This window comes from Diprion similis, chromosome 1 (genome assembly GCF_021155765.1).
Source record: "Diprion similis isolate iyDipSimi1 chromosome 1, iyDipSimi1.1, whole genome shotgun sequence".
Taxonomy (NCBI): domain Eukaryota; kingdom Metazoa; phylum Arthropoda; class Insecta; order Hymenoptera; family Diprionidae; genus Diprion; species Diprion similis.
The window spans coordinates 9,308,199-9,334,957 of NC_060105.1; the positions used below are offsets into that span (position 1 = coordinate 9,308,199).

General features: G+C 37.1%; 2 protein-coding genes across 2 annotated transcripts in view; both read left to right on the forward strand.

Moving 5' to 3' along the window:
* Positions 1 to 1,177: 1,177 nt before the first annotated feature.
* Positions 1,178 to 2,590, forward strand: LOC124407284. Its single transcript, XM_046883285.1, has one exon. The coding sequence runs from the start codon at positions 1,178 to 1,180 to the stop codon at positions 2,543 to 2,545; it is 1,368 nt and encodes a 455-aa protein (XP_046739241.1). The 3' UTR covers positions 2,546 to 2,590.
* A 6,150-nt stretch (positions 2,591 to 8,740) lies between these two features.
* LOC124406506 (suppressor of lurcher protein 1) overlaps positions 8,741 to 26,759 on the forward strand; it is a 334,769-nt gene continuing 316,750 nt past the window's right edge. Inside the window, exon 1 of the mRNA XM_046881944.1 lies at positions 8,741 to 8,985. Coding sequence (XP_046737900.1) covers positions 8,938 to 8,985 — 48 coding nt within the window. The 5' untranslated portion in view covers positions 8,741 to 8,937. The remainder of the gene's footprint in view (positions 8,986 to 26,759) is intronic.

Here is a 26,759-nt window from a genome sequence, read left to right on the forward strand (position 1 = left end):
AACGTATTGATCAGAAAACTGAAAGAAAAAACCTCAATCCGCATTTTTCTGTGTCATATAAAAATAAAACCTTTCAAGAGTAATCGGGATACGATTCACCTAATTTAATACCTTTTCAGCAAACGTTACCAGATGCCTCTATATGGAACAGTTTCATCAAAAATGATCTGAAATGATGTTTTGTACTCAAGTTTAAATTTTTATCAGTCATTTAAATTGTAATTAACGTCCAAATATTCCACACACTTGTGGACCTCTTAATCATGTAGTATCTACAGAACGCTGTCTAACCGCAAATCAAGTGCAGTGATTTTAGTCAGTAGCTAAAATTTGGAGTGATTCCGTACACATTCTCAAAATTTGGGATATCTTTTATATGGACATCAATTATTTATTAGTCTGAGACTCAAATTTTATGACGATTTTGTTTGCGTGATGGTAATGATGTTGACAAAGCGTTTTTAGAAAATTTTATGCAATACCGTCGCAAATGAAGGTACAAGAATCGTGGAGATCACGTCTAGACATGGATAACAAGATGGTATATTACAAAATTAATTTTATCAGCAAATCAAACAATCCAGATTTGGTTTTGATGAATTTTGATATTTACTAACTAAATCTTACAATAGTTCCATAAATGCCAATTACAGTTAGAGAGGAACTTGAAAACGATGTGATCAAAGTATCAAATCCAAATAATTGAAGCAAAACACAATTGATATTGTAATAATACTTGTCCCTTTTTCGAATGTCACATTTGCAATCCGTTACACGTCCTGTGATTGACAAAAATGTAGTTAAACAAATACTTACAATATGAAACGAATGCAGCATTGATTTGAAATAGTTTACTAGGTAAAATCGTGAGATTCGAATTCGTGATTCATTTTGGTAGTAAGGAGAGTGTATACAGTACTTGGCACGACTCGTTTGATTGAATAACGTAGACTGTGGGGGACAAGTTTCTCAACTCGATTTTCTGCCAAACAGAGAATAGATACTTGACGTATATTTCTCGACATTTGTAATATTTTTCCCACGTATTGGAATATAAACAAACATTCAATTGTTTGTTGATGCAAGTCTCACGTCTGTAGACTTTATCTTTGTCATTTGCAAATGCACTTGGTGAAATATAATGCACACAACATTGTGATAAGAGGATGTATATAAGATGGTGCATATCCGCTCCATGATCATATCAAGTAATTGTGCCATTGTATGTCTCACCATGCAGCCAACGCTAACAAAAGTAAGTGACGTTCCAGCGACTATGGAATCCGAAACTGAATCGCCGCTTCTGACTGAGGAAGAGGTGCTGAGTATACTGTCGAAAAAACTCTCCCAAAAGTTTGATCTGGTCGAGTACAATCTCCGTCCATTGAACTCAACCAACGGCTTCCTCGGACTCTATTACGGACTCACCACGCTCGTGAAAATCGACGGAGCCACCAAGGAGCACAAGTTTTTTATGAAAGCTCAGCCGTCGAAGCGAAGTCCTCAGTTCGATCTGCTGGTGGCGGCAAAGGGGTCGGAAAAAGAATCCGCGATGTACACCGAAATCATACCGCGCATGGGAAACGGGAAGAGCTGCTCCGGTTGGTCGGCCGAGTGTTATTTGACCAAGGAAAACGTTCTTGTGCTCGACGACCTGTTCGCCCAGGGTTACGTTACGACGGACAAGTACGTGCCGTTCGACCACAACCACTGCCTGGTTGTCCTTAGATCCTTGGCCCGATTCCACGCTGGGTCTTTCATAATCGACGAGAAGCTCAAGTCGAAGGACACGAGTCTGTTCGAGGTCTACGGCGACATATTGGGCGAGTCGTTGTACAACGACAGCGGAATATCAACGCGAATGCTGAGTTCGTGCATCCTGGGAACAATGTCATTGATCGATCTTCTACAGGAAGAGTTGAGCGAGTCGGAAAGGGCCGAATTCAAGGAACGCGTTAGGCCGTGGGGCGAGAACAAGGAGGAACTTTTGAACCCTTCGAAAAAGTACAGAAATGTGATTTGCCACCGTGATTTATGGGCCAATAACCTGATGCTTAAGTACGACGCTTCGGGTAAGCCGGAGCACTGCTGCCTGATTGACTTACAAGTCCTTCGTTACAATCCACCGGCGACCGACTGTGTCTTCCTTCTATATTTGACTACCGACAGAGAGACGAGGGAAAAACACGGGGAATCGCTTTTGCGAATGTACTACGAAACCTTGGATAAGGAATTGACGAACGCTGGGCTCGATTCGAGACGCTGTCTCGACTGGCCGACCTTCCGGAAAAGCTGCGACGACACAAGGTCTTTGGCTATGGTCTATGCGTTTATGAATTTACCCGTGATGCTACTTCATCCTGACATGATTAAAAAACAATTCAATGACTCGCCGGAGCTGCTGAATGAGAGTTTATACAACGACCGATCTTCCGTGGTGTGCAATCAATTTTTCAATGTCAAACAATACCGGGAACGAATGACCGAAGTTTTACTCGAGGCTTACGAATTTTTACCACGCTATGCAGAAAGCATCAAACCGTAGCGTCAATAGTTTTGACCTGCGTCCGTATTAGATAATTTTTTTTATGCATCAACCATGAATTGCAGCATCTTAGTGCTACCGTTTCTTGTTGCTTTTTGTTTCTACACTATCAAACAAAGTTTGGTAAATTCATCACGTGGTATTCTACTCGATCGGATTAAATGTTCACTGGAACAATAAACATTTATGAATATACATATGGATATGAATAAGTACTACTAATAAATTGTACTAGTCATAGTAAGTACAATAATAATGATAACAGTATAAACATCTGTGTCTACAGTATATGCCCCGAATGGAATAAATAGTTATATTTTCTTCGAATACATGTTCGCTGACAAAACAAATCTACGGTCCTGTATTAGCAAGATACATAGTTACTAATGTTTAATTCTGTATTCTCAATCTGCTTTCGTATAGAATGCACGTTCTTAAATTGTTGTAACCAAAAAGCTATTACAATTTGTTCTGTGCAGTGCAATATACTGAATACAAAAAAATCAGAAGTTTCATTTGTTGATACTGTTTATTGGGGGACCAATAACCGAGATTATTATCGAACGATCTTCATAATTCAGCCACAAATCATGAGACAAACATCTACTTATGGTAATCGATTTCAACGGTGATCCAAGTCTCACGATTATAAAAATCATGTCTACCGTTTTCACGCCTGCATCATTCGGCGTAAATGCCCTAAATCACACGATCAGAAACTGCATTCAAAATGCAAAACGCGTATAAACAAACCAATAACAATGGCCAATTTCAGCTTTTGGAAGGACAAAAAAATTTTCAACTCCATATAGATTCATCCTGTTAGTGACAGACCTAGCAGCCGAGTACCACAAGTACTTGAATTTTCATGAGAATTAGCTACCGGTCTCAACCGTTTGTCCAAACTGTGGTGCTATAGTGCACACTTCTTACTTTTTTTACACATTACCGGGATAAGATCGCGTTAGACATCGGATTATAACAAAATTATCACGTGAAATAATAATGGACTGTGGCATCGGCCGATTACAAAATTACAAGTCATAAAATACTAGTTTTAGCTATTGTTTTCCGTTTATGTATTGACATGCCTTGCCAGCAAATCCACTGTGCAAAGTTCTACTCAAGGCGAAAAAAACCGAATTCAAAAAACGTATTTCGGCTTGGTGTGAGAATATGAGGGATGTTCCGAAGCCCTCGGAAAATAACAGGAACGTAATTTACCACCATGACTCGTGGGTCAAGAATTTGAGCTTCAAGCACGCGGTTTCAGGGAGGCTAGAGGCGTACGTGTTGCTTAATAGATTTACAGCTCGTGCGTTATAATTCGCCGACAAGCAACTGCGTGTTTGTTTTTCTCTTGACCACTGACGGCTAGACAAGGTGGATCAAGATGGGGAACATTCTTGCGCATTCACTGGTGAAATTTGGGGTGAGAATCGATGAATTCGCCTGATCTTACGCGCAGGACTGCAACCTCGAGTGATACGTGTTTTTAGGAGCTGCAAGGATGCCAAACTTTTTTTTATACCTTCGTGAATTTTCTTACATATTAAAATGGTACCGCATTGATCTATCTGGAGAAAAAAATCACCTGGTCACTGGAGTTTCTCGAAGATACTTTATGCAATGACGGATGATCGGCTGTGATGTGCGATCTATTTTTCAACGTTCAACCCTCCTGGCAGTGAATAACTGAACCTCTGTTGGAGGCTGAAGAATTATTATCAAACTATGCGGATGTAAATCACGTTGATTTATCGTTTCTATGATAATAGACACGCAGTTGGATAATTCAATCGTGATGCAATTGCAGCTAAATGCTTTTTTGATAAATATTATTTACTTATACAGTGTACAAAATATATTCTACCTATCGGTAAGAAATTTTAGGCTTTGAATGATTCTGGTATTTTTAATGCAACAAGCTCACATTTACCAGCTTGAATCTTTTTCAACGTCAGATTCTGTTGCTTGCAGACCTTATGAGCTGGGGTGATTCCTTTGAAAAGAACGTTCGTCATTCCTCCGAAAATACAACTTTTTCAATCTTCCATTTTCCTCTATGGAGGCGAATATTGAGCGAAGACAGTTTCCTTCCTTGACGGAGATTTTTTTCTTCTTCTTTACCACCTAATTAATAGCTCACCGATGGCTCTAATGCCATAAATCTTGTGATCGACTTAACGGATAAAGGGCGACTGCTTGGTCAATTGCTTGAAAATTCTTTATAGAGGATATATGAATAAAGCCAGGTATAAACGAAGTGATAAACTTATAACACAAAGGTTTCTGATGCAACGAACTGCTCCATTTGTGCTTTGATACTTTATTCCATCCCGATTGAATTCCACTAACTAATCGCAATTCCATTAAGGTTTTTAATTTTTCGATTATTCACATTTATACTTATTTACGGAATCTTATTTGCTGTACAATTTGCAGCGAACCTTCATTGTCGGAAAAATATACGGGCACCTGTCACAATTTCAAAAGTGACGTTTCAATTGAAGAGCTACGTGAAAACGCAGGCAAAGCCTGAAAAGTCAGCGACCTTTGAGATCTGGGATGGAAAATCGTTAACGAACTGTGAAAAGTTGCTTTGGTTGAAGCGGCCGGCTAAACATCACAGAATTTCAGGTCCTGTGAACCTGCGGCCTTGACCCGAAGCTAAGTCTGATATTTTTCGCTCACTTTTCTTACCGTCGACCTTTTAATACCTTGGACTTTGAATAATAGTATCGTTAAAAATTTATGAACGAGTTATTGCACATGAAAAAACAAGAGTTCCATCGTTGACCACAAGATCCGTAGAAAAAAAAGCTCGATGAAAAGCCTGTGCTTGATGAAATACCGCGTTTTATGCTCACAGAAAATTGGAGCCATTGGAAACTTGGCTTCCGGGTGCCCGAATTGTAACAGGAATTGCAACGGATCCCGGCATTATGCGAAATTAAGTCAGGAATCGAATTTATTCCCGATATACCTACTCAGTTGTACTGGAATTATTACCTAAGCTTCAAAGTTTTACTAGCGGCCCGACTTCGTTGAATAATTTCGGTACCTTCAACCGAAGAGCGTACAGCGAGGATTGGATACGAGTGGCCTGAATTTTCCGCATCTAGTAAATTTAATTTTTTAAGGACACCCGGTTTTTCATTTCCTTTCCATCGAAGTTAATAATTAGCGATGGGGTATAACGAGGGATCACTGGAAAGAAATGGCCGCGTATTCTCGTTCTCACGTGGAAACATAACTTTTCATTTCATTTTCAGGTTCTTCCTTTTTGCATAATTTACAACCAACGTTGTTTCCTCTGAATAAATTCACTCATAATATGTAAGATTAAAAGCGATGTAGACGTATATCTGTACACGTGTTAATAAAACAAAACTGCGGATACCAACGACTCGTTAAATTTACAGAATTCAAAAGTCATTCATCGCAAATATTTTACCAATATTAAACCTCACGAAACAATATCGGAAAACTGTTTTGCGAACAGACGAGCATGTGGAAACAAAATTTATGAATCCATAAAGTCGCGTATTCTGCGCAACAATGACGCTTAATATGCTAGTAAAAAATTTACATTTTCATTCTCTTCGAGTCGATAAGAATCAGGTTGTACAGGCATGTATGCGCAGAGACCCTCGTCACACGGTCACATGTTCAGATTTCCATAAACGGTGAACCCACCGTATTATCCTTTCATCGCGATTTTATCTTCGAGCAGCTTGCAATATTTTTACATCGATTTGCTTAGTCAACTTTCAGTGCTAGGTGATCAGTCGGATGGTAAGCATTGTATTCGTGAATGTCTAGATTGAAGAAAAATTTCTCCGCATCTGACAGAAGCCCGAAGAATAATCCAATTATAAAGATGCAAAATAATGCAGTAATTTCAAAGTAAGCAGCAATATAATCATGAGTTGAAAAGATGTTGACACCTTACGTTCTTCTTCGATCTTTCGTCAATTCTGAAACTTGCTCTGAACCGAGAAAATTATTGAAAGAACGATTTGAAGAAAAGTTGCAAGTGTTTTCATACGTATCAGAATACGTGCTCAATAATCACACAAAAACGTATTTCCGGTGTCAACTTTGCGAATTCTACACGCATGTAAAAATAATTTGCGGTTGTTTACTGCGCTCGAAATGTTGTTGAAACGAATAACAATAACGCGATACACGCAGCCCAGCTGTACAAATATAAGAGTGTGAGAATGCTTGCGAAAACTCGTGATGCCAGAGCATTACGGTGACGGAAATTATTCGAGTGCGCGAAAGCCAGCAGAGCAGACGTTCGGGGGTTGCTGAATGTGCGCAATCGATCCAAAACGCAGGCTTAATCCAGATACACTCCAAACCTGATATTAAAATCTGACATTTCGTTCTCACGATCAGCCCTGAGCTTTTCCTCTCTCGTTTTCTCTTTCGTCGTACGATCAAACACGCAGGCCGATTCAATCGGCCGGAAATATATTTTTCATGAAACATCTCATAACGGAAACTTGTGTACACGATCGATCGATATATAATTGACACTCGCTGAAAAAATATGCCATTAAAGTAAGAAACTCGCGTGTTCAATTCGCCATTTGTCCTCTGGTGAAAGTTTGTGAAATTATGGAGTGGACTTTGTCGAAAGCTTATTCAAATTGAGCCTCATTAGTTCATATCCTTTTGATCCTATTAAATTTTCGAGGGTGTAAAAAGTAATTTTGACGAAAGGGAAACACGAATTTTGCAAAAATTTCGCAATCTATTACAAAAAAATTAGCACTTGAATCGATCTGAGTGATGAAGTAATAAAAGTTTAGTAGAACTTTTGAGTTCTTCCCTCGTTTGTTGGTGGCGCAATTTTTTCGCAGCGAACTCTCGCGACAAAAAAGCAAAGAAATCTTCATTGTTCGTCATTATTGTAACCAATGCTACCACTCCTACCAATCAATTTCACGAAGAAGATCGTAAGTTCTCGGATAAGCAAAGTGGAAGGGGAAACTAGTGTCTGAATGACGATTTTGCACCCGGTGTCTGGATTCTGGATTCGCGGGGTACGAAAAGCAGGAAGTGCGCAAGCGCCGTCGGCACTGGCGGCAAGTCTTTGCCCGAGTTGTTCAGTGACGCGGTGGTTATCGCCGAGAAGACTTATGCTCGGAGAGTGTCATATCGCGTTTGTCATACCGAAGGTACTGACCATGTGTGTTGTGATAATTGAGCGTGAAGAATTTGCGCCGATCGAAAAGTGTCGATAATAATTGGGCCGATCGTTTTACGGACAATTGATGAATTTTAGGAAACAAAAAGAGTTGTAATGAGATTAATTTTCAAAAGATGCGATATCTAGAAGCTGATTTTATGTACTTTTAAATCGTTGGAATATCTAACATTTTCTTCGCTTTTCTCGCTTCGTGTCAATTATTATTGAATAACAGCGAAATTTTTCTTGTACATAAGGATAAAGGATTTCTTTCCAGTCCAATGTTGGATTGAGCCGATTTTAAAAGTCGATGATGTAACCTTTGAGACACGCTGTGCGCACCTGAACTTTGTTATCCAATTTGCGGAGGTACGTTCTTTTCGTGAGGGTTGTAAAACCGGACCAGAGAAATACGTTTCGTTATTTTCATTTCGATTTTTCTTACGTTTTTCTCTTCAACAGAATTCAAAGCCCGCGATTATGGTAGTTCACATGTAATTGAATTATTATAGCGAACGCGAAAAAGTGAAAATTAAATAAAAATTATGGTGAAGATGAATGAAACTTAGTTCATATCTTTGGGTATTCTATTTAATAATTCAATATTTTCTACCTCGACGCAGTACCGAAGTTTGTCAATATATCAATTCGACCGTCAGATGTATACAATCCGTGACGTTGAGAATCTCTGACGCTTGTATCGTTACAATAAGAGATTACAATTCGTACACACAAGCTTCTCGTCCGTATAAACAATTTCATTGAATGCTATGAGTAATTTTAACGCGTAAAAATCTCACTAATTTCAATATCAATAATAAAAGTGACGATAATAATAATAATAATAATAATAATAATAATAATAATAATAATAATAATAATAATAATAATAATAATAATAATAATAATAATAATAATAATAATAATAATAATAATAATAATAATAATAATAATAATAATAATAATAATAATAATAATAATAATAATAATAATGAAACTGAGAGCGTGATAATAATTTGTCTCAGATTTTAAGAATCAACTTCAAAGAAAGTGAGAAAAGAGGTGAACTCGTGAATGGAAAATTTAAGGGAAGATATTAGCTGTGGAATGGATTTTAATAAGGTGGTGAATAGAGTGACGACGGTGATTTCAGTGGCAAGATCGTTCATTGGATGTTGGTGGATCTTGGATGTATCCGGTGGTGGAGCATGAAGGGTGTTACATCTCTATCGTAACGGTAAGAGGATCAAATTGCTTAAGGAGCGTATCGCGGCTCGTTCGCAAGTAGCGTAAGAAGGTGTCGCGAGGTTTTTTGCCCCCGGCTAAACCCCGGGAAAGGAACATCGTTCAAAACTCTGCCGCCACCCTCAACGTATGCCTGCTTTTCTCCCAAACAGGGACTGAAAAAATTCACGTAGAATTATTTATCGAAGCGTGATCGACACGTTTTAATTGCGTCTAATCATTTTTGACAGAAATTTTTATTAATATTCAACAATTTTTCACTCATCAGGCCTGAGAAATAAACACTTTGAAAAACGGGCTGATTTTGAGACCAATTCGCAATGAAAATTTCTCTTCTGCTAAGTAGCCGCAATATTAATAAAAATTTTTAAGGTTCAGCAGAGCGAAGGCACGCGATATTCGATGTTTTATTACAACCTGTGGACTCGTCGTAATGCGATACTTTAATACTTGTTAATTAATCGTTTCGCACAGAAAAAGCAGCGTCTCTACAACACGATATTCGTAATACCTACAAAACGTGTCGCGATTCATATCCTAGAATAGCTGCGGTGACCCAGCCAGCTTGGAGCCTTCCTATACTCACGTATTACTCTAGATTGGGAGAGGGTTGATTCTACAGAAATCCGTTCTACAGAGTGAATTTTCAACAGAATATGTTATACAGATCAGAAATTATCCTGCACGATTCATTCTACAGAAGAATTGTTCTAGAGAAGATTTTTCGATAGAATAGTTTTCTAGTTTTACATAAAAATTCACAATAAATTCAAGTTACATTAAATTAAATTAAATCAAAATGTGAGAAATTGACGACTAAATTTATGCTTTTAATGATTTAGCAGAAACATATTCTACAAAAAAATCTTTTGTAGAACAATTCTCATGTAGAATAAATCATGCAGTATAATTTTTGACGCGAATTTCAAGTTCTTTCCTGTAAAAAACATTCATTTACAAATGAGTCTGTAGAACATTCGCTCTATAGAACTGATTTCTGTGGAATCGAACCTCACTCCTCTAGACTTTATACGTCTCATATCACATATGGTATAAAAAATTTGGTTCAAATGCTCGGCCTTGTGCCCAAATTTTCGTCTAAAATATTCATCACAGTGAAACGTAGACTCCCAGCCCCTTAAAGTGAAAATCTTCAAAAGCTGTTATCGTTTAACTTACGTTTATCCCGTAACGATTTGTAACTATTTCAGAGTTAAAAATCACCTCGAACGATTTTGTAGAAATGGTTTTAAGATTTTTACTCAGCGAATAAAGGATCCAGCAATGATGGTTGTATATAAGAAAATTAAGGGAAAAAAGTTGAGCTTCTCTTTTCGTTCATATCTCAATCGTTTCTATCAGGTATAATGAATATTTTTCAAATTTGTGAATAAAAATCCTCGGCATTTCAATCCACCGAGCAAGTGCGATACAACGACAACGCATTTCTGCACGGCCACCTTGGTTGATTGTGAGATAATTAAAAGGAACAAACGAGTTTGGCCAGTGGTAAACGATAAAAATGGTTGGTCGTTATGGGAAGTACTAGCGCTTAAATTTGAATCAGGGAATTAGGAGTAATTAGCTGGCGCAATTAAACTTAACAGACCCAGGATGATTAGCCACGACGAATAAAAACCTCCCCTTTGACCTCGTGCCTCGATCCGTTTCGCAAATAAGCTTTGCTCCGTTGCTCTTAAATTTGTAGTATACAAACTCACCCCTTGCCGAATATCAGGGTGTCCATGATCTCCGAGTTATTAGAGTTAAAGAGGAGGAAAAATAACGGATTTTTATCGTACCACTAAACCTCATCGCCCCTCAATTAACCCTCATATTTGGCACATAATATTCAATGACAATTATCATGCCGTCGCATTTTGCGGTGAATCAGAAACCGCGAGGGCTCATTCACCCGTGTTGATCGTAGCGTTTACCCTGTTTGAGTTGAAGTTTGCATGCCAACACCGGTACATGCGAACATACGTGCCATTAGACTGCAGGGGACGCGGCCTTGCTCATTATTTTAGCTCAGTTTCTCGGCAGCAATTAGCGTTGACTAGAACACCAGATGACGGTTTGGAATCGGTGATGATAATTCGAGAATCGCGCGATGACCGAGGGAAAAATGTGTTGAACTGGAAACTTGGGCATTTCAGGATCATTTAATTTCTCCAAAAAAATGTGCATTTGCATTTACTCATGAGTTTCGATTATCGTATCGAAATTGGTAACGTTATAATATCGTAACGATTCCAGCCGAGGAAAAAGCGTTATTTCACGATTTTTAGAATTATCTGAAACTCATTGAACCGTAACAAAAAAATTCGTTCATTAAAATCATTGCAAGACTAAGAAAATACTGGTTTGTTCGCCAATATTTATTCACGACAACGTTACTACCTTCAACTTCAACCTCTATAGTTATAAAGTAGCGTCTAAATTCGATCGAACCATCCCCCCTACTCGAAAAAGTATTTTTGAATACCTCTGCAGGGGACCTTAAAGGACTTTTTGACCCACGACATTCGTACATACCTTCGCACTTTGGTATGCAGCCAATGTGCCCAGCGACACGTCACACTCCGCATATGCATTTCAGTGCAAATACGCGCCAAGCAAAAAATGCACGGGGGGTTAAAACGTGTCTGAAATTCTCGGCTCTCCATATTTTGCGCATATATACTCGGCGTATACCTCATGCAATACGTACCTTATACCTTATACTCCTTATAAACGACGTGGCTTTGGGGCACCAGATGCGGAGATACAGGGATGTTCCTAATTCAAACTTACCCTCCTGCACTAGTTCAGCGATAATAGATCCAGCTAGACTACGAATAGCTGCGCCCCATATGACTAGGAATATCTCACCTATCCGCACTCAACTTTGCGGAACTTGAACTTATGTAATACTCGTTCTGCCTTGTGGAGCTTTTTACTTGCAACGGAAGTTCCGGCTGGCAACTGCGAGACTTGTTTGAACATTTGCTTTAATTTGGATATTTGGATTTGGACTCCAAAATGGATTCCGGAGATTCTCAAGTCTTTCTTCGAGGTTTTTTTGATTCAACTGATGAAACACAACACTAGAGCTAGATTGTAAGATTTATTTCTCAATAGGCAAAGTTTTTTCCAATTTCCGCCGTAAAGTATCGACGAAAAATTCTAAAAAGATTGAATTTTGTTTGTCTTTTCATGCGTCTTAAAGTAGATCTGTTCTTAGTGAAACAGTTACATCAATTTTCGAATAATTCTATTTCATAAAAAAAATTGCGAAGGGTAGTTTTTCCGCGAAGAATTATATACCTGTATTCAAATGATATCGGCAAAAAGTTGAAGGAATTTAGAAAGCATAGTAAACTCCCGGTACCCTGGAATTCGAAGTATTGTTTGCATTCCAAGTATATTGTTTTTCCGACTGTACCTAACTGTGGATTCCCACCGAGGTTCTTGGAAGGTGGAAGGTCAGGAATTACTTGTAAGTGAAATGAGATTTCTCAACTTACCACGATCAGTAGACCTACGGTTCCATGGACGAGGTTCTCAGGGCATACTTGTTCGATCTTGAGGCATCTCAGCAATTTCCAGACGCTTCCACGTGCCGTATATTCAATTCATTGTAATTGGTTAGTTCGCGGCAATTAGCGAGGTGATTCCCAGGAATTCCCTCGCCTTCGTCAGTGCTTCATAAATGGCTATAATATACCCGCACTTATTCCTACCTTCAACACCGTCATTATCACTTCAGGAGAGCACTTGGCCTCTCGCTCAACATAACGGCTCGTCATTCGCTTCATACATGTCATCTCACACACTCTTCTACACGACAACCTTCACTCTACTCACCTCCATACTTAACGAGCAACCTTTTCTCATCGAAAAATGCAGTTGAATTTTCCGAACGAATTTTAAACTCCAATTATATGCTGGGAAGTGATCGAATTTTTTGTTTTCAATGGAGTCCGAAGTTCGTTTAGAAGAATTGATAAAAATTTGATATGAATTCAGCTATGCAGAGCTTTTTAATCGCTTCTTGTACTTCAACGCTATGCATTCACATGTGGTCAAATAGATATGGATATGACTATAAATAGATAAATAAATGGTCAAGGGACCATAAGTTTCAACCTTTGATGCTGTCTTGGTATCGACGTTTGGGGCAGTGAAATCTGCTTCCGTGTTGAGAAGTTTGTGATCTGATTATCTGCAACTCGACTTATGTTTACGACTTCTTGAGGCGAGATTCGGTGAAATGGTGGTGGTGGTGTTTTAATCACTGCCTCTCTGATTAAATCATGTAACCCTAAAACTGAAATTGGGTTCATACATAGGAAGTTGCGCAGACAGATGCTCTTTGATGAGAAAACCCTGGACTCGATTCCAGGAATCAAACGACGACCAATTCACGTGAGTGATATCCTCGTCCTTTAATCAGTTGCCAATAGGTAGCGTCGTGCGAAAAGAGGCCTGCAATCTCGTTTGGCGAGAAGTCGTGGCATGCTTTGATGGTTCTAGGATGATACTCTTGGTTCGTTGGAACCTGACCGTCGATAAGCGGGTTTCATCGCTCGGTGGATTCTTCATCGATCGTGAAATTTCCTCGAACATTGCAGAATCGAGACCGATCGCAACGTCATGAAAAATGTATGTAACCTACATCGAAATTGAACTGTATTAGGTACATGCAGTGAACGACTTGAAGTCGATCGCAAAATTCTTGAGCCACAAAATAAACGACTTACATTAAGTTGAAAATACCGAGTCCCATTAACAATAAGACCTTGATCCTTTGATCAAGCATGCGACAGTTGGGAGCGGTCGAAAACTTTGAGTGTCTCGCGAGAATCCTTTAACACAAGTGTTAATTGCGAAATTAAGGAGACAAATTTCATCCCCATCTTCTACCCATACACGTACAGACTAATGTTGCAGCTACGAAACGACGTGACGTCGAGTAAAATTAGCATGAAGTACAGGCTGTTCTCCAGCAGCTTTTCCCCCAACGCTGGGTTGGAACTGTACCGAAAATACGACGATTTAGAAAGTGTTTTAAATGTTTTATTGTCCCACCTTTGACATTTTTTTTTTTTTTAAATCTTTTTCTCCCAATTTTATACGCGCGAAAATCAATGAAGGGTGTGAATTTCCGGCTATACTGAAATAGGGTAGTTTTGAGGTCAGTTTTTTTTTTTTTTTTTTTCTTTTTACCGGTGGATCGCTGTCAATGGGGGAAAAATTTATACTCACGCGGTTCAATTTCAACTGGCAACTCTGTTTGCTTCTTGTGCGTGTGTGTGTGTGTGGGTGGCGAGTCGAATCCCCCCCTTAAAGGATACACCAACAATGGGTATAGATTCTGATTTATTCAGTGACCCGAATAGGGCAGTCGCCTTGCTGCAGAGAAATTTATCACACAATTGTTGAAAAGGACTTTTTAGAGGTCAAGGTAGTTTTCGAGAGTGGACGGCAGCCTTGCCTCTCTCGGTTGTCGAGACGGTGTTATTACAGTTGAGAAACTTTTCCGACATTCTTCTTCGGCTTGGAATTTCACATTCTCTTCGGTGGGTTACAATTTCAATGATATACCTACTTTTCACGCATACGAGTAGATCTCTCATGCGTCTAACGACTTGACACTTCGCATGTTAATCTTGTTTGTGTTGTACTAGCTGTGAATATTGTTCAACTGATTTTTAACCCTTACGCTGCACACTTTTTTTGTATGACATTAGTGTGATATTGGGGTCGCTGAAGAAACCACATCAAAAATCACGGTGAACGAACGGAGATATCGATTCAGATAGCTTGAAAAAATTCTGGGATACTCTTTAACTATTTGAATATTGAAAAAATATTCATAAAACAATAAAACACCGGGAAATAAATTATTCTATTAAAAAATCTGTAACTCATTGAATTTTTAATTTTTTGAGCTAAAAATTGACTGATTAACTCTCAAGGCACTGATACTTGAAGGTAAAAAATGTGCAGATACTGAGCGATGAAAAAAGGTATTTATTTGCTTGAGTGAAGTTAAATTTTTGGAAAAAGAATGAATTAACGAATTTTATTATATTTTATAACTTATCTTGGAACAAATAAAATTATTTTTCATGTTTTTTATACGGAATTTACGGTGAAGAAGCTGTGGGGTCATTTTGACCCCGGCGTGCAGTGTAACGGTTAATCTGAAGTCATTTTTCGAACTTACTGTGGTCGATATGAATTTTAACTTCAAGTCAATTATTAGCACAGTGTTTATTAATTGATGAAGCAATAAACTCGATAAAGATATTCGATGAAGCGTTCACTTGAAAAGTACAGATATAATTATTGACTTATCAGTTTTGCATTAACGGAGACTACGAATTAACGTACAATAATTAATAACTGAACGCTCACTATTATGGTGCAGAGACACAGAGCTCTGTTATAGAATGTCCATCTGGTTCGCTTTAAACACGGCTAGAAGGTAATAAATTCCCGATAACTGGCGTATGAATGGATTATACGAAATTAGAGAGAAATTGATGCGCTTTCAAATAACGTTACTCACCGTAGTGAGCTAATTTTTAAACAATTATCTCGTTATTAACGCGGTGCTGTTATTCAACTTCGTTAAATTATAATCGATTGAATTTGCATGTTTGCCTATCGAGCGTGATAAATTCACGGTTTATCCAAAGCTCAAAACCAAAAAAAAAAAAAAATGGCATGATTTGAAAAAAATGATTGTTAGCTCATTTGAAAATGACGATTCAACGAATTTGATGTCGATAAAATATTTTCGAGACAAACTGGAAGTCGAGTGGATGTAATACAAGAATCTTCAACTAAAAACAAAATCCAAAATCAACCTAGAAAGACAATTTTGGATTTATTTCTCGTCTTATGTCGAAGAGTTACTACATTATCGAAAAATCTGAGATTCAAATAAAGGTGAAACATTTGTCAAAAAGGAAACTTATCAGTCTTCAGAAAACTTTGGATAACGAATCATAAAAAATTGCAAAACAGAATTATGTGAAATTTGGTTTTTTAATTGTTAGGACTTATTAACTGCCAAGTATGTACGTGAATCTAGTAGACTCGAGGAGGATTTACATCAAGAACTGAAACAAGCACGGTATATTATAATAGTTGTTAAGCTCTTTATGGTTTATGGTTAATTTAACGGTTGGTTTATGGTTCGCGTAGTGTTGCGCCCACCATCCCATCCCCACGCCGCCGTTGTTGGGTCAGTGCAAAACTGGTTAATCGTTCGTTGATTGATTGCTCCGCACCTTTGCCTCGGCGTTAGATCTACACAGCCAAGAAGACCAGCCATAAGGCTGGCTGATCCCCCGGCAGGATAATAAATCATCGTGCAATATGCTGCCACAGCGACAAAACATCCTCAAATACCTTGACAGCGGTCGCTGATGAAGGTGCGGATCAAATAAACAGTCTCACAATGTAACATTACCATGACGAAGGGAATAAAAGAATTAAGTGTTAATAAGGGAAATAAAAAAATTGTGGCGAGTGCGTTTGAAAATGGTTGAAAACATGCGTTCGTACCTTCATTAGATGTAAAGGAATTTTTAACACACTGGCAGAAAAACTTTGGATGTAGCATCACTTAGAAAGAAAAATGAAAGTTTATGTATGCGTTGGATTTTTTCATAAATTTTGATTAGATAAAAATTTTATAATAGCAATTGATCTCCAGAATCTTGGAATTGAAATCGATTTATTTTAAATCGTGATATTCAGCCGTAGAGGATCAGAAAAGCTTGAGAAAATTTGAGATTAAGATAATATTCGTAATAATTTTCGAGTCGACTCGATATCGGCTAAATACAATTGGGAAATAAAGAGAGAGAGAGAGAGAGAGAGAGAGAGAGAGATGAAGGCAAAAAATAAATATATCCTTGTGAAAATCTGAGTATTCGACTTCAACCCGGAATTGGTCCTTATAGAACACAGTCGAAAAAAATAGTTGAAAAAATCTGTTGTTCCGAAAAATATCGGATAAAATATTCACCGAGTTTGTAAATTTATTATGGCTTAAAATTTTTCATTCGCATGAAAATATTCAATAATTGACAGTGTAGAAGGGATGGATCGATTTATGGGGTTGGTTTTTTTCAAACGTGCTGCAGGTTGAGCAGGAATTTTAATAACCAGCAACAGTTGTTATTGATGAAAGACTGCGTATCGCAATATTCCTGTTTACACGCCCGTGTCACGTATGCATATTATATATGTGGTAAATAAATTCTTTCATAAATTTTCCCAAGGTAACTATTCCGCTGGATATAAGTAATATATTTGGCATGAGGATCAAGTTAGAAAATATAAAAGGCTTCAACGGCTGGGAGCGAGAAGAAGGCCTCACACAATATCCATGCAAAGAGATAAGATCCAGCCTTTGAAAAGCTTTGTACCTAACGTTAGTGTGTTTATACACACAAATATATATATATACACACATTTTTCGAAAGATTTATCGTTGGCACAGAAGCTTTGCGTAAAAGGAAAAAGTTGCCGCTTGTTGGTCGGCGGGTATTAAGGGGCCATGAAAGGTACAACGCATCAGCTACTATTAATAAATCCAGCCACCATGTTGTCTAGACTCCTCGTAATACCTCGTATATCGGCTTACGTGAACCGAGATGTTACATATTTATTATTCAACCACTAAATGTAGGGATGCATATAAAATATCAGGGTGCACCGAAGGCACGTAATTCATTCCGCGTATCTACTCGCTTCTGTATCTGTTGGATCCCCTGCGGCTAGATCTAAGCAGAGACGAAGATTCCCCGGGGATCCCTAACGCCCTATTACAGTCTGGATCTTCTTCTCGCCTAAAGACTTTCTATCTGGAAATTCATTTCTTCTCATGATGCATCTCGGAAGCGTAAATTCGATTTACTTTAATATATTGGATTTGATTCTCCTGGAGCGATACATCATCCCTGCACTTATATATATATATATTAGGTACAAATTTTACAACGAGGTTAGATTCCGAGCATTTTATTCGCTATGTGCAGTGAAATAAAATGCTATATCACGTGGTGGATAGCGCAAATTCAACCCATTAAGTGTCAATTTAGTGAGCTTACCAAGTTTCTCGAATCAATATTAATTCCGCATTCTTTGATACTTATAAATTTTAAATCTATATACCGTTTTCTTACGGTTTCACAATTTCGAATTTTCTCTGAAATGATTCTGCTTGATGAAAAAAGTTTGAAACATTTTTTCGATAGCTACTTTGTACAATTTTTTAATTTCTTCTTCTAAAAATTATTTCTCGAAGGAATTAAGACTCCTACAGTATATTAATAAAAATCGCAAACGTCTTCTGCGTTCTTATCAAACGGATCGATTTGACGTGAGGCACTGTTTTTTTTTTTCTTGTTTTCTTTTCACTTTAGGTATACGAAATCCCCTATCGTTGAGCCTTAATACTGCAACTCGGGAAGGATGAAAAACAAATTTAGAGGAAGGTAGAGATCAAAGAGAAAAATACCGCTGTTCGAATACGAGTGTTTCTGAATCAGAAAGAAATTGACATGAAATTTGAAACATATAATTCTGAAGAAGTGGAACGACGTTTACACAGCAGACGTTCAACTTTCATGTATTGGTATTATGAAAGAGAAATAATATGTGCACACTGTAACATATATATGTATATACATATATATATATATATATATATATCTAGAATAAAACTCGTTTTAAATTCTGACGGAAGATCGTCGAGGATATGAATTTACCGACGTCATTAATCCTTTTTTTTTTCATTTTCACTACGTTTTACTTCCCTCTTAGCCAAGCTCTACTCGGAGATACTGCAAATTTTAATTGGTCACAGTCTCGCTTTATTGCTCGTGCATGTTCCTCTACCTACTTAGTCAGCTTAACGCGATCGTATTGTTCACAGGCTGCGCTGTCGCGTGGATCAGATTATGTGTACGTTCAGGCTTGGCAATATTAATCTGCACGGAAGTCTCCCGAACTTATCCTTCGACCGAGGAGTACCGCGCCATTTTGAGAAATCGGAAAAATCGATGAGCTTGAGTCAATCCTTTCACTTGAAAATGAATATGTTGAAGGAAAACGCCTTTGTTTGAGCGAATAAACACTTTTTGAACGATTTTGGACATGTTTCAGAAATTCGATTTTTTTACAATACCTACTTGCATTTTTTTTTAACAATGTGGGAATAATTCTACAAAATAAGTAGCAAAATCGATGTTTATATCGAGAAAGTTGTAAAAAATGAAAATCAAGTTTGTACACTGTAGTGTAAAAAAAAGCGAATCAGTTGATCATCTCTGGACAGTTTTTATGCAGGGACCTAGATATTGGGGCAGAATAGAAGATAAAAAGCGAAATTTCAGACTTTTTTCAAACTGTGAATCTTTGGTATATCCATATTGAAAAACAGATTACTTCGAATTTCGTATTAGGAACCCTTGTCACGAGCCCGTCACTCTCCTCATACTCGTAATTAGGAAAAATGTTTTTACCTACCGACGTTATTAATATTCATATTTTAGTATAAGCCAACAACTGAAAAATAATTTTAGATTTTATTTTCTTCATTTTTCTTGCAAACTGTAACCAACTAGGGTGCAACGATTTCAACCAGTGGTATTCGATCAATTTTTGATAAACTGGCGGAGAATTTTCAGCTTGTGGGGGGGGGGGGGGGGAGGGGGGCTTCAAGGCTCGCATCACTCTTTCACTGCAAACTTCAAGTGTAATATATTTACACGATATATGGGGATAAAAAATTGAACATCCGCAAACCGTGAGATCAGCTTGCATCGATTTAGCAAAAATAAAAAAAAAACACGCTCTGGTATTCGTCGAATGAGAAAACTTCGGATATAAATGTTTACTTAGCAGACCAATGAAAGTACCGCAACCCGTGATCTTTTCACTTTTTAATTTTTCTCAGATCGACGTCAACGTACACTTGAACTTCGAGATTATTATCTTAAAATTATACTTTATTAAAAGACGCCAAAGTTGATGAAGTTTACTTAATTTTTTTTAGTTCGATTCGCATTATAATGAAATTGATTATGAGAACAATTAGACCTGAAATCAAGATCAAATAGAGAAAGCATATTTTCACGACAAATAAGAGACTGCAAACAGATCTTTCGAACGAATAACTTACGTAACGAACGATTGTTCGGGGGGGTGAATAATTTCTATTCATCTCTACAATTTCATCGTAATTAGCAGCAATCATCAGACTGACGTTGAGAATCCTCAACCAAGTTCTCGAATTATATAATATCACGTTGACCTATACTTGCACAAGGTTACGCACAATCATCCAATATATACATGCGTAAGAATCCTCTGATATGCCTTGGAAATTGCTGCTCGCAACGATAATAAGGTGAGTAAATTACTTCGGTTCGAAAATAAATCTTTCAAGACTGAAATTCTTGTATAACTCATTAATTAGTAATTAACGCCGGGTCTCGCCTACTGTGCAGGCTTCAAGACAACTTGCAAAGTCCCCTCGATCTTGGCCCAGCCTGATGGCATTTACAGTCGAAAGCAAATGAGCTGCGAAATACTGTGAAAGTTTTTAATTTAGAATCAATTCCTTTTCTCAAAGGTTGCGTGCATAATAATATGTATATTAGACTGTATCAAAAAAATTGACTATTTTTTTTTTTAATGGTATACTGAAAATATTGTTTAAGGTGACGAAAAAGAAATACCATAAAAATTTCAGATTTCAATATTGATATTTAGAGGTGCCTCATCGCGATTTTCTACTTTCCATAAGAATAACATAGCAAAAATGGTTCTTGCTCCTTGCGATTTTTATAACTAGATAACGACGCGTCGTACAGAAAGTTCATAAACATGTTTTTGTAGGAAATTGAACGATCTACAAAAAAGGTCTCTTGTCATTTTACGATAAATCTACTCCTTCAAAAGTTATTTGAGGTCCTTTGTTGATGTTTGACCTCAAATAACTTTTGAAAGAATAGACTTATCGTAAAATGACATGAGACCTTTTTTGTGGAACGTTCAATTTCCTACAAAAATGTGTTTTTGAATTTTCTGTACGACGCGTCGTTATCTACTTATAAAAATCGCAAGGAGCAAGAACCATTTTTGCCATGTTGTTCTTATGGAAAGTAGAAAATCGCGATGAGGCACCTCTAAATATCAATATTAAAATCTGAAATTTTTATGGTATTTCTTTTTCGTCACCTTAAACAATATTTTCAGTATACCATTAAAAAAAAAATAGTCAATTTTTTTGATACAGTCTAATGTATATACTCAATGTTTCCTAAATATTGAAGAATAAAAATCCAAAATTATAAATACTTTCGGTTGGTGAGACGATATATATGGTCTCAATATATGATCGAATCAGCCATAATCAACGATTTCACATTAGAAAGATTTTTTTAGAAAGAGAAAGTGAAAAATAGGTAATTTTTAACACGAAACTAATGAATTAGAGTTGAAAAAATCTAGTTTTTTTTCTATAGAAAATGACGATACGTATATAATAATTAAGAAAAAAAAAGTTACCGCTAGGCAAATTGATGGCAAAACTATTGAGTGAATTTTTTTTTTTTACGTTCCTTCTTCTACTCGATCAATATCGGTAAGAAGTTTCGGAAATCGAGTTTTATAAATTACTTGCTCGCACTTATCATGGTGTTCCGAATATTTTTATAAATTGTGGTCTCAAAACCGACCAAATACTCGGAAAGTAAATATTCTCTGAACCTGGTTTTGAGATTCAACGAGAAATGCACACTTGCAGCTCAGCGAGACACGTTGAATAAACGTAATATCAATCAGGCGATAAGTCGTAAGGCATAAACCTCGCGTGGAGAAGCTGCAGCCGTACATGATGCAGATTCGCAAAGTGTTTTCAAACATGCGATATAACATCGCCATGCACTCCTGGTGGAGCCGGTTAAATGGATGTTTACATGCAGCTGCAGGCAACTGACATCAATAACCCTCTCGAACCGCTTCAGAATCTCAAGTCGCAAGTTTTGCGCCCGAAGTCGGGGCTTCTGCACAGCCGCAGATCGTGTGCAGATGGACTCCGCGAATAACAAGAATTTACAATTTTGCAGTGACCACAAATTAAGTTCCCGTGGTTAAATTTGACTCCGCGAAAATTTTTTTTTTGCCAAACTTTGTGCTCTTTCTATGTCGTTTTTTGTTTTTTTTCCTCCTATTCTTATTCAATTTTTCCCTGCTGAGCTGACTTTCATCTCTCTCTCTCTCTCTCCTTTACTTGGTCACAGATGTTGATTTATTTTATCAAGTAGATTGCTTCTCGATTATAAAAAAAAAAAAAAAAAAAAAAAAAAAAAATATGAAAACAGAAAATTTTTCTTCGGTTTTATGATTTTTAAATTATTTTTCAATGAAGAATCAAATTTTTTTTTCTTTTTTTCTTTTTTATTTTCATCATATTGTCGAAATATTCATTTCGGGAAGAATATCGTCCCTGGAAAAGTTTATTCGGTTATGTAAATTCGAATGAAGCAGCTTCAATTAATGCTTAATGATACTTATCAACCTTTTCTTAATAATTGTTCTCGACGTTCACGTTGGCGAGGTAAAAGTTCAAGAACACGCTGATATCTCTTTAATCGGAATAATTTAAGAGGTTTCAAAGATATTTTCGAGTACATTCCAATTTCGCAGTATTAAGTATATCCAGATGAAGCATATTCTCATTTATACAAAGCTTCATTTCATACCCGTCAGAGCAACGAAGCCACTAATTTGAATCGTTTTAACGGTAGGGTGAAAAACGCGAATGCAGAGAGAGAGAGAGAGAGAGAGAGAGAGAAAGAGAGCGGCAAAATGATGTTAAAATAAATTAAAAGCGGTGATCTGTATTTCGAAAGGATTATACACCTGAAGCGGTATTGTCAATTTCAGGTGACAGCAATCCCTCTCTTCAGATAACGTCGTTGAATATAAACGAAATGCTAATTTGCAAACCTGCCTTTGATTGCCCCTTAATTTTTAGGTACTAGTATATCGGCGAAGGGGGTGGGGGAGGGGGATTAATTGACGATATGATTTTAACGCGATGCTGCAATGTTTTGCTGTACTGACAAAAAGAAGAAGAGAAGACATCGAAATTTCACTCCATCAGCACTTTGTTTTTAGAAATTTTGCTCTATTGGAACTTGACATTCCAAAACTTTGCTCGTAACTTGAATTTTCATGAAAATTTCATTTCTCCACTTAAAGTTTCGCCATAAAATAATTCGGAATCAGGCACTTTCGGGATTTTTTAAATTCAGAACTTCAATCCTGCCTCAACTTAAAGTATATTATTAGTAGGTATTAACTACAATACATTATCACAGAATAAGCAAAATCGACGAGGCACACTCCGCATTCCGTATTCCACTTTCCTCGTCAGTGAAAATCTGATTTAACAAAATAAAAAATAAATTATACTTAGTATAACGAATAGTGCGTAGTAAATGCTAGTATCTGATAATTCACGACTTATTTCACACTTCTTGTCCATGTGTACCGAGCTATAACAAGTAGGAATTAGGTAAAGGTACACGTGAGCACGCCTCGCTATAAGAGCAATGCCCGTACATACGATAATATAATAAACCCTGATGCAGAGTGTTGTAGTTCTAACGTGATTACAATCATGCATAATGCATTAGCCTCGCGTGCTTTTAGTACGGTCGGTAGCAGCCAGGGTACGTATCCATAGGCAGGAAGGATTCTGTGTATGTGTGTGTGTGTGTGTATTAGTATCTATGTGTCGGTGATCAGCGTCTTCTTCCTTCCCCGAATATGCCTGTGATGAAATTCGCATCGAAACTGCTAATAACTCGTCGGCAGTGGTCAATTTTTTGATCAAAGCTTTTTCGATTCACGTGGATCGAATGATCGAGAAAAGCGAATTGGAGTTGTAGTTGTTCATCAATCAAATCAAATCAGGCAGACTGACATTGGGATTGAAATGTGAGCTTCGATGGATACGAATTTTCTGTGAATAAAATTTTCCAAGATCATAGGCAGCGAAGGAAGTTTCCGAGAATCAGGATCCTAAAATCACACTCGAAAAAATTACAGATTTTTATATTTAGTGCTATTTTGAAGCATTTACTTCACTCCTACTTTACTACAACTGTACTGTACAATTCTTTTAAAGTGACGTCACATAAGTTGGAATTGATATTAATCGTTTTAAGATGAACAACTTGATTATAAATAGACAGACCCACGTGATTTGGATAAAAACAAACTCAAAGTTGTCTTAAAAACCATCAGTTCAATTTGTTAGATATTGGAGGAAAAATGTGACTAGATTCTCTCTCTCGACTTGAAGTATAAATTTGTACAATTTTATTCAGCGATATGAACGAGTAATTTTGTATCGTTGCATACGATTTCCTGTAACAATATTAATTCGACGTTATAATCTTATCGCGTCTGGTCTCGAAAATGAGATCACAGTTCGTCGGCTGCAGGCTTGAAGGGGTGCAGAAGCAGAGGGAGAAGCTCTGAGCTGCTCGTACGTTCGTGGGCACGAAGCTTTTGTCCTAGCTAATTACCCCACACGTACGAACGGCACGTGGTGATGTACACGTACCCCTGTATTTACGTATTTACACAACCATGATGACCTTTGCTCTTGATGTCGACCGGTAAGCAGCGTTGTTTGTACGCCCCAGTCGAGCTGTACTAACGTTCTACATCTGCGCAAGCTTATAACCAACCTAACGATGAATAAGCTTCTTTCAATTCGGACGAGAATAAAGGAGAAAAGTTCTCGAAGCGTTTTCTTTTTTTTTCTTTTTCTTTTCTTTTTTTTTTTTGGTATTGTTCTCATTCTATAATTATTCAGAAGCCAAGATTATTTTCAATTTTTTATTTCGTTACACAGTTTCATTTCATCGTTAATAACAATCGTTATTCTTACCTAATAAGATAAAACTCCGCTGTACAGAAACCAAAGTTTAATATTCTGATTGATTTAAATGCAATTAAATGTAAAAAAAAAATGCAATGAAGATAATTATGAAAACATGTGAAATATTCGCGATTAACCGAACACAGACAGAAATGAATAACTCGACGAGCTTCGTAGCTACGTGATGCAAATGAGAGCAAACAGAGCAATCTGGCAGACCAATTATGACGTTATTAATTTTTCACGCTTACATTGATGATATGACGTATTGAAATCTGCACAAATCTGTATCCAAACATCCAGCTCGTAATTATCGACTGATATAAATCGGGATTAAAAATTCAATGGCTGAGTGCTTGTTCAATAAGTAATCTTGACATCATTTTCTACAAGCTGGAAGTGCATACTGTGGCTAATATTCTTTATAATTATAAGGTATTGAATGCCAATTGATCCGTAAAACGTGAGTACTAATCAACTATAGGGTATGCAGTATCAGAATAAATAGTGCGGTGATTACTCTCCTCGATTTTTTGTACACGTTCGAATGAGTTTCTAATTTTCTTTCTTCTTATTACTTTGCGTTTTGAGTGGGTTCTGATTTTAATAGAAAATCTCTGTGCATTGCGATTCAAATTGATGACAGATTCGATCCTAAGATCCCACGAAATAATAAACTTATACTTATTTCAATCGTAAGGGAACTAAATTACCACCGGAAAGCTTCCGAAGAAGAAACGAATTCCAGACACGTTCCTATCTGGGTAATTGAAGGAAAAAGGTGGTTCAGTTGACATGGAAAGCTTGATATACCGAGTGACGTGTTAAGCAGGGCGTGAACCACGGACACTCCATAGCAGATGGATGAACGCGTGCGTAGAAAACCTCATCTTCCGCGTTGTTTAAACGAAACGAAGAAATTTTTTCACTAAACGTGAAATTTCAAACGAGGATAACGATTACAAAAGTTCTGAATATTTTTATTCTTTGTTATTCATGAAAAATTCAAAGTACATCATTTATCTGTAAAAAAAAAAAAAAAAAAAATTCGACTCATTGAAATATACAATTAACGTATTTTTATTTAAGACGTGTGATAAAGAATTTTTCATTAACTTCCAGAATATATTCGAGGCCGAGTTAAAACGTCATGATTACTCGTAGCGTAAGAATATTTTCCCACTTTCGGTAAGCAGTGCCTTGTGCACTATACGGAACATGAAAATTTTCAAACTTCAAAGTAATTTCCACTCCGCGAAGCTCGCAACCGGAATTTCGTTTGACTCGCAAGAACACTTTTTAGTGCTTCAGCGTATAATTCTTTTTTTTTCTCTTTATTGCCTTTTCTCTTCCTATCTCTTTCATATTTCTAGCTGTAAACTATTTTATTTTCAGACCACCACATAACGCAAATGGCTTGATTAATTACGCAGTCCAAATGCATATTTTTGCCTCCGTTATACACATACATATACCTTATACGTGTATTCACGCGGAGCATATTCTTACCTGAAACACATGAAATTTTTACATTATTTTCATTGCGTTGCAAATTTAATGTTTCACATATATTTAGTGTACACCTATATATGCGAAATGTTGTTGCGATAGTTCGCCACGTTGCACTGTAATGAATTCTCAGTTGGGTTTGGTGTTATTTTGATAGGTGTTAAACTGCAGGGTATGTACCGAACAAAGGTGGGAAGCATTTCTTTTTTTTATGACTCTTGCCATTGTTTCTCTGTGCAAGAATTTATTCAGCTGAAATTTTAACTAGGTATTTACATTATCAA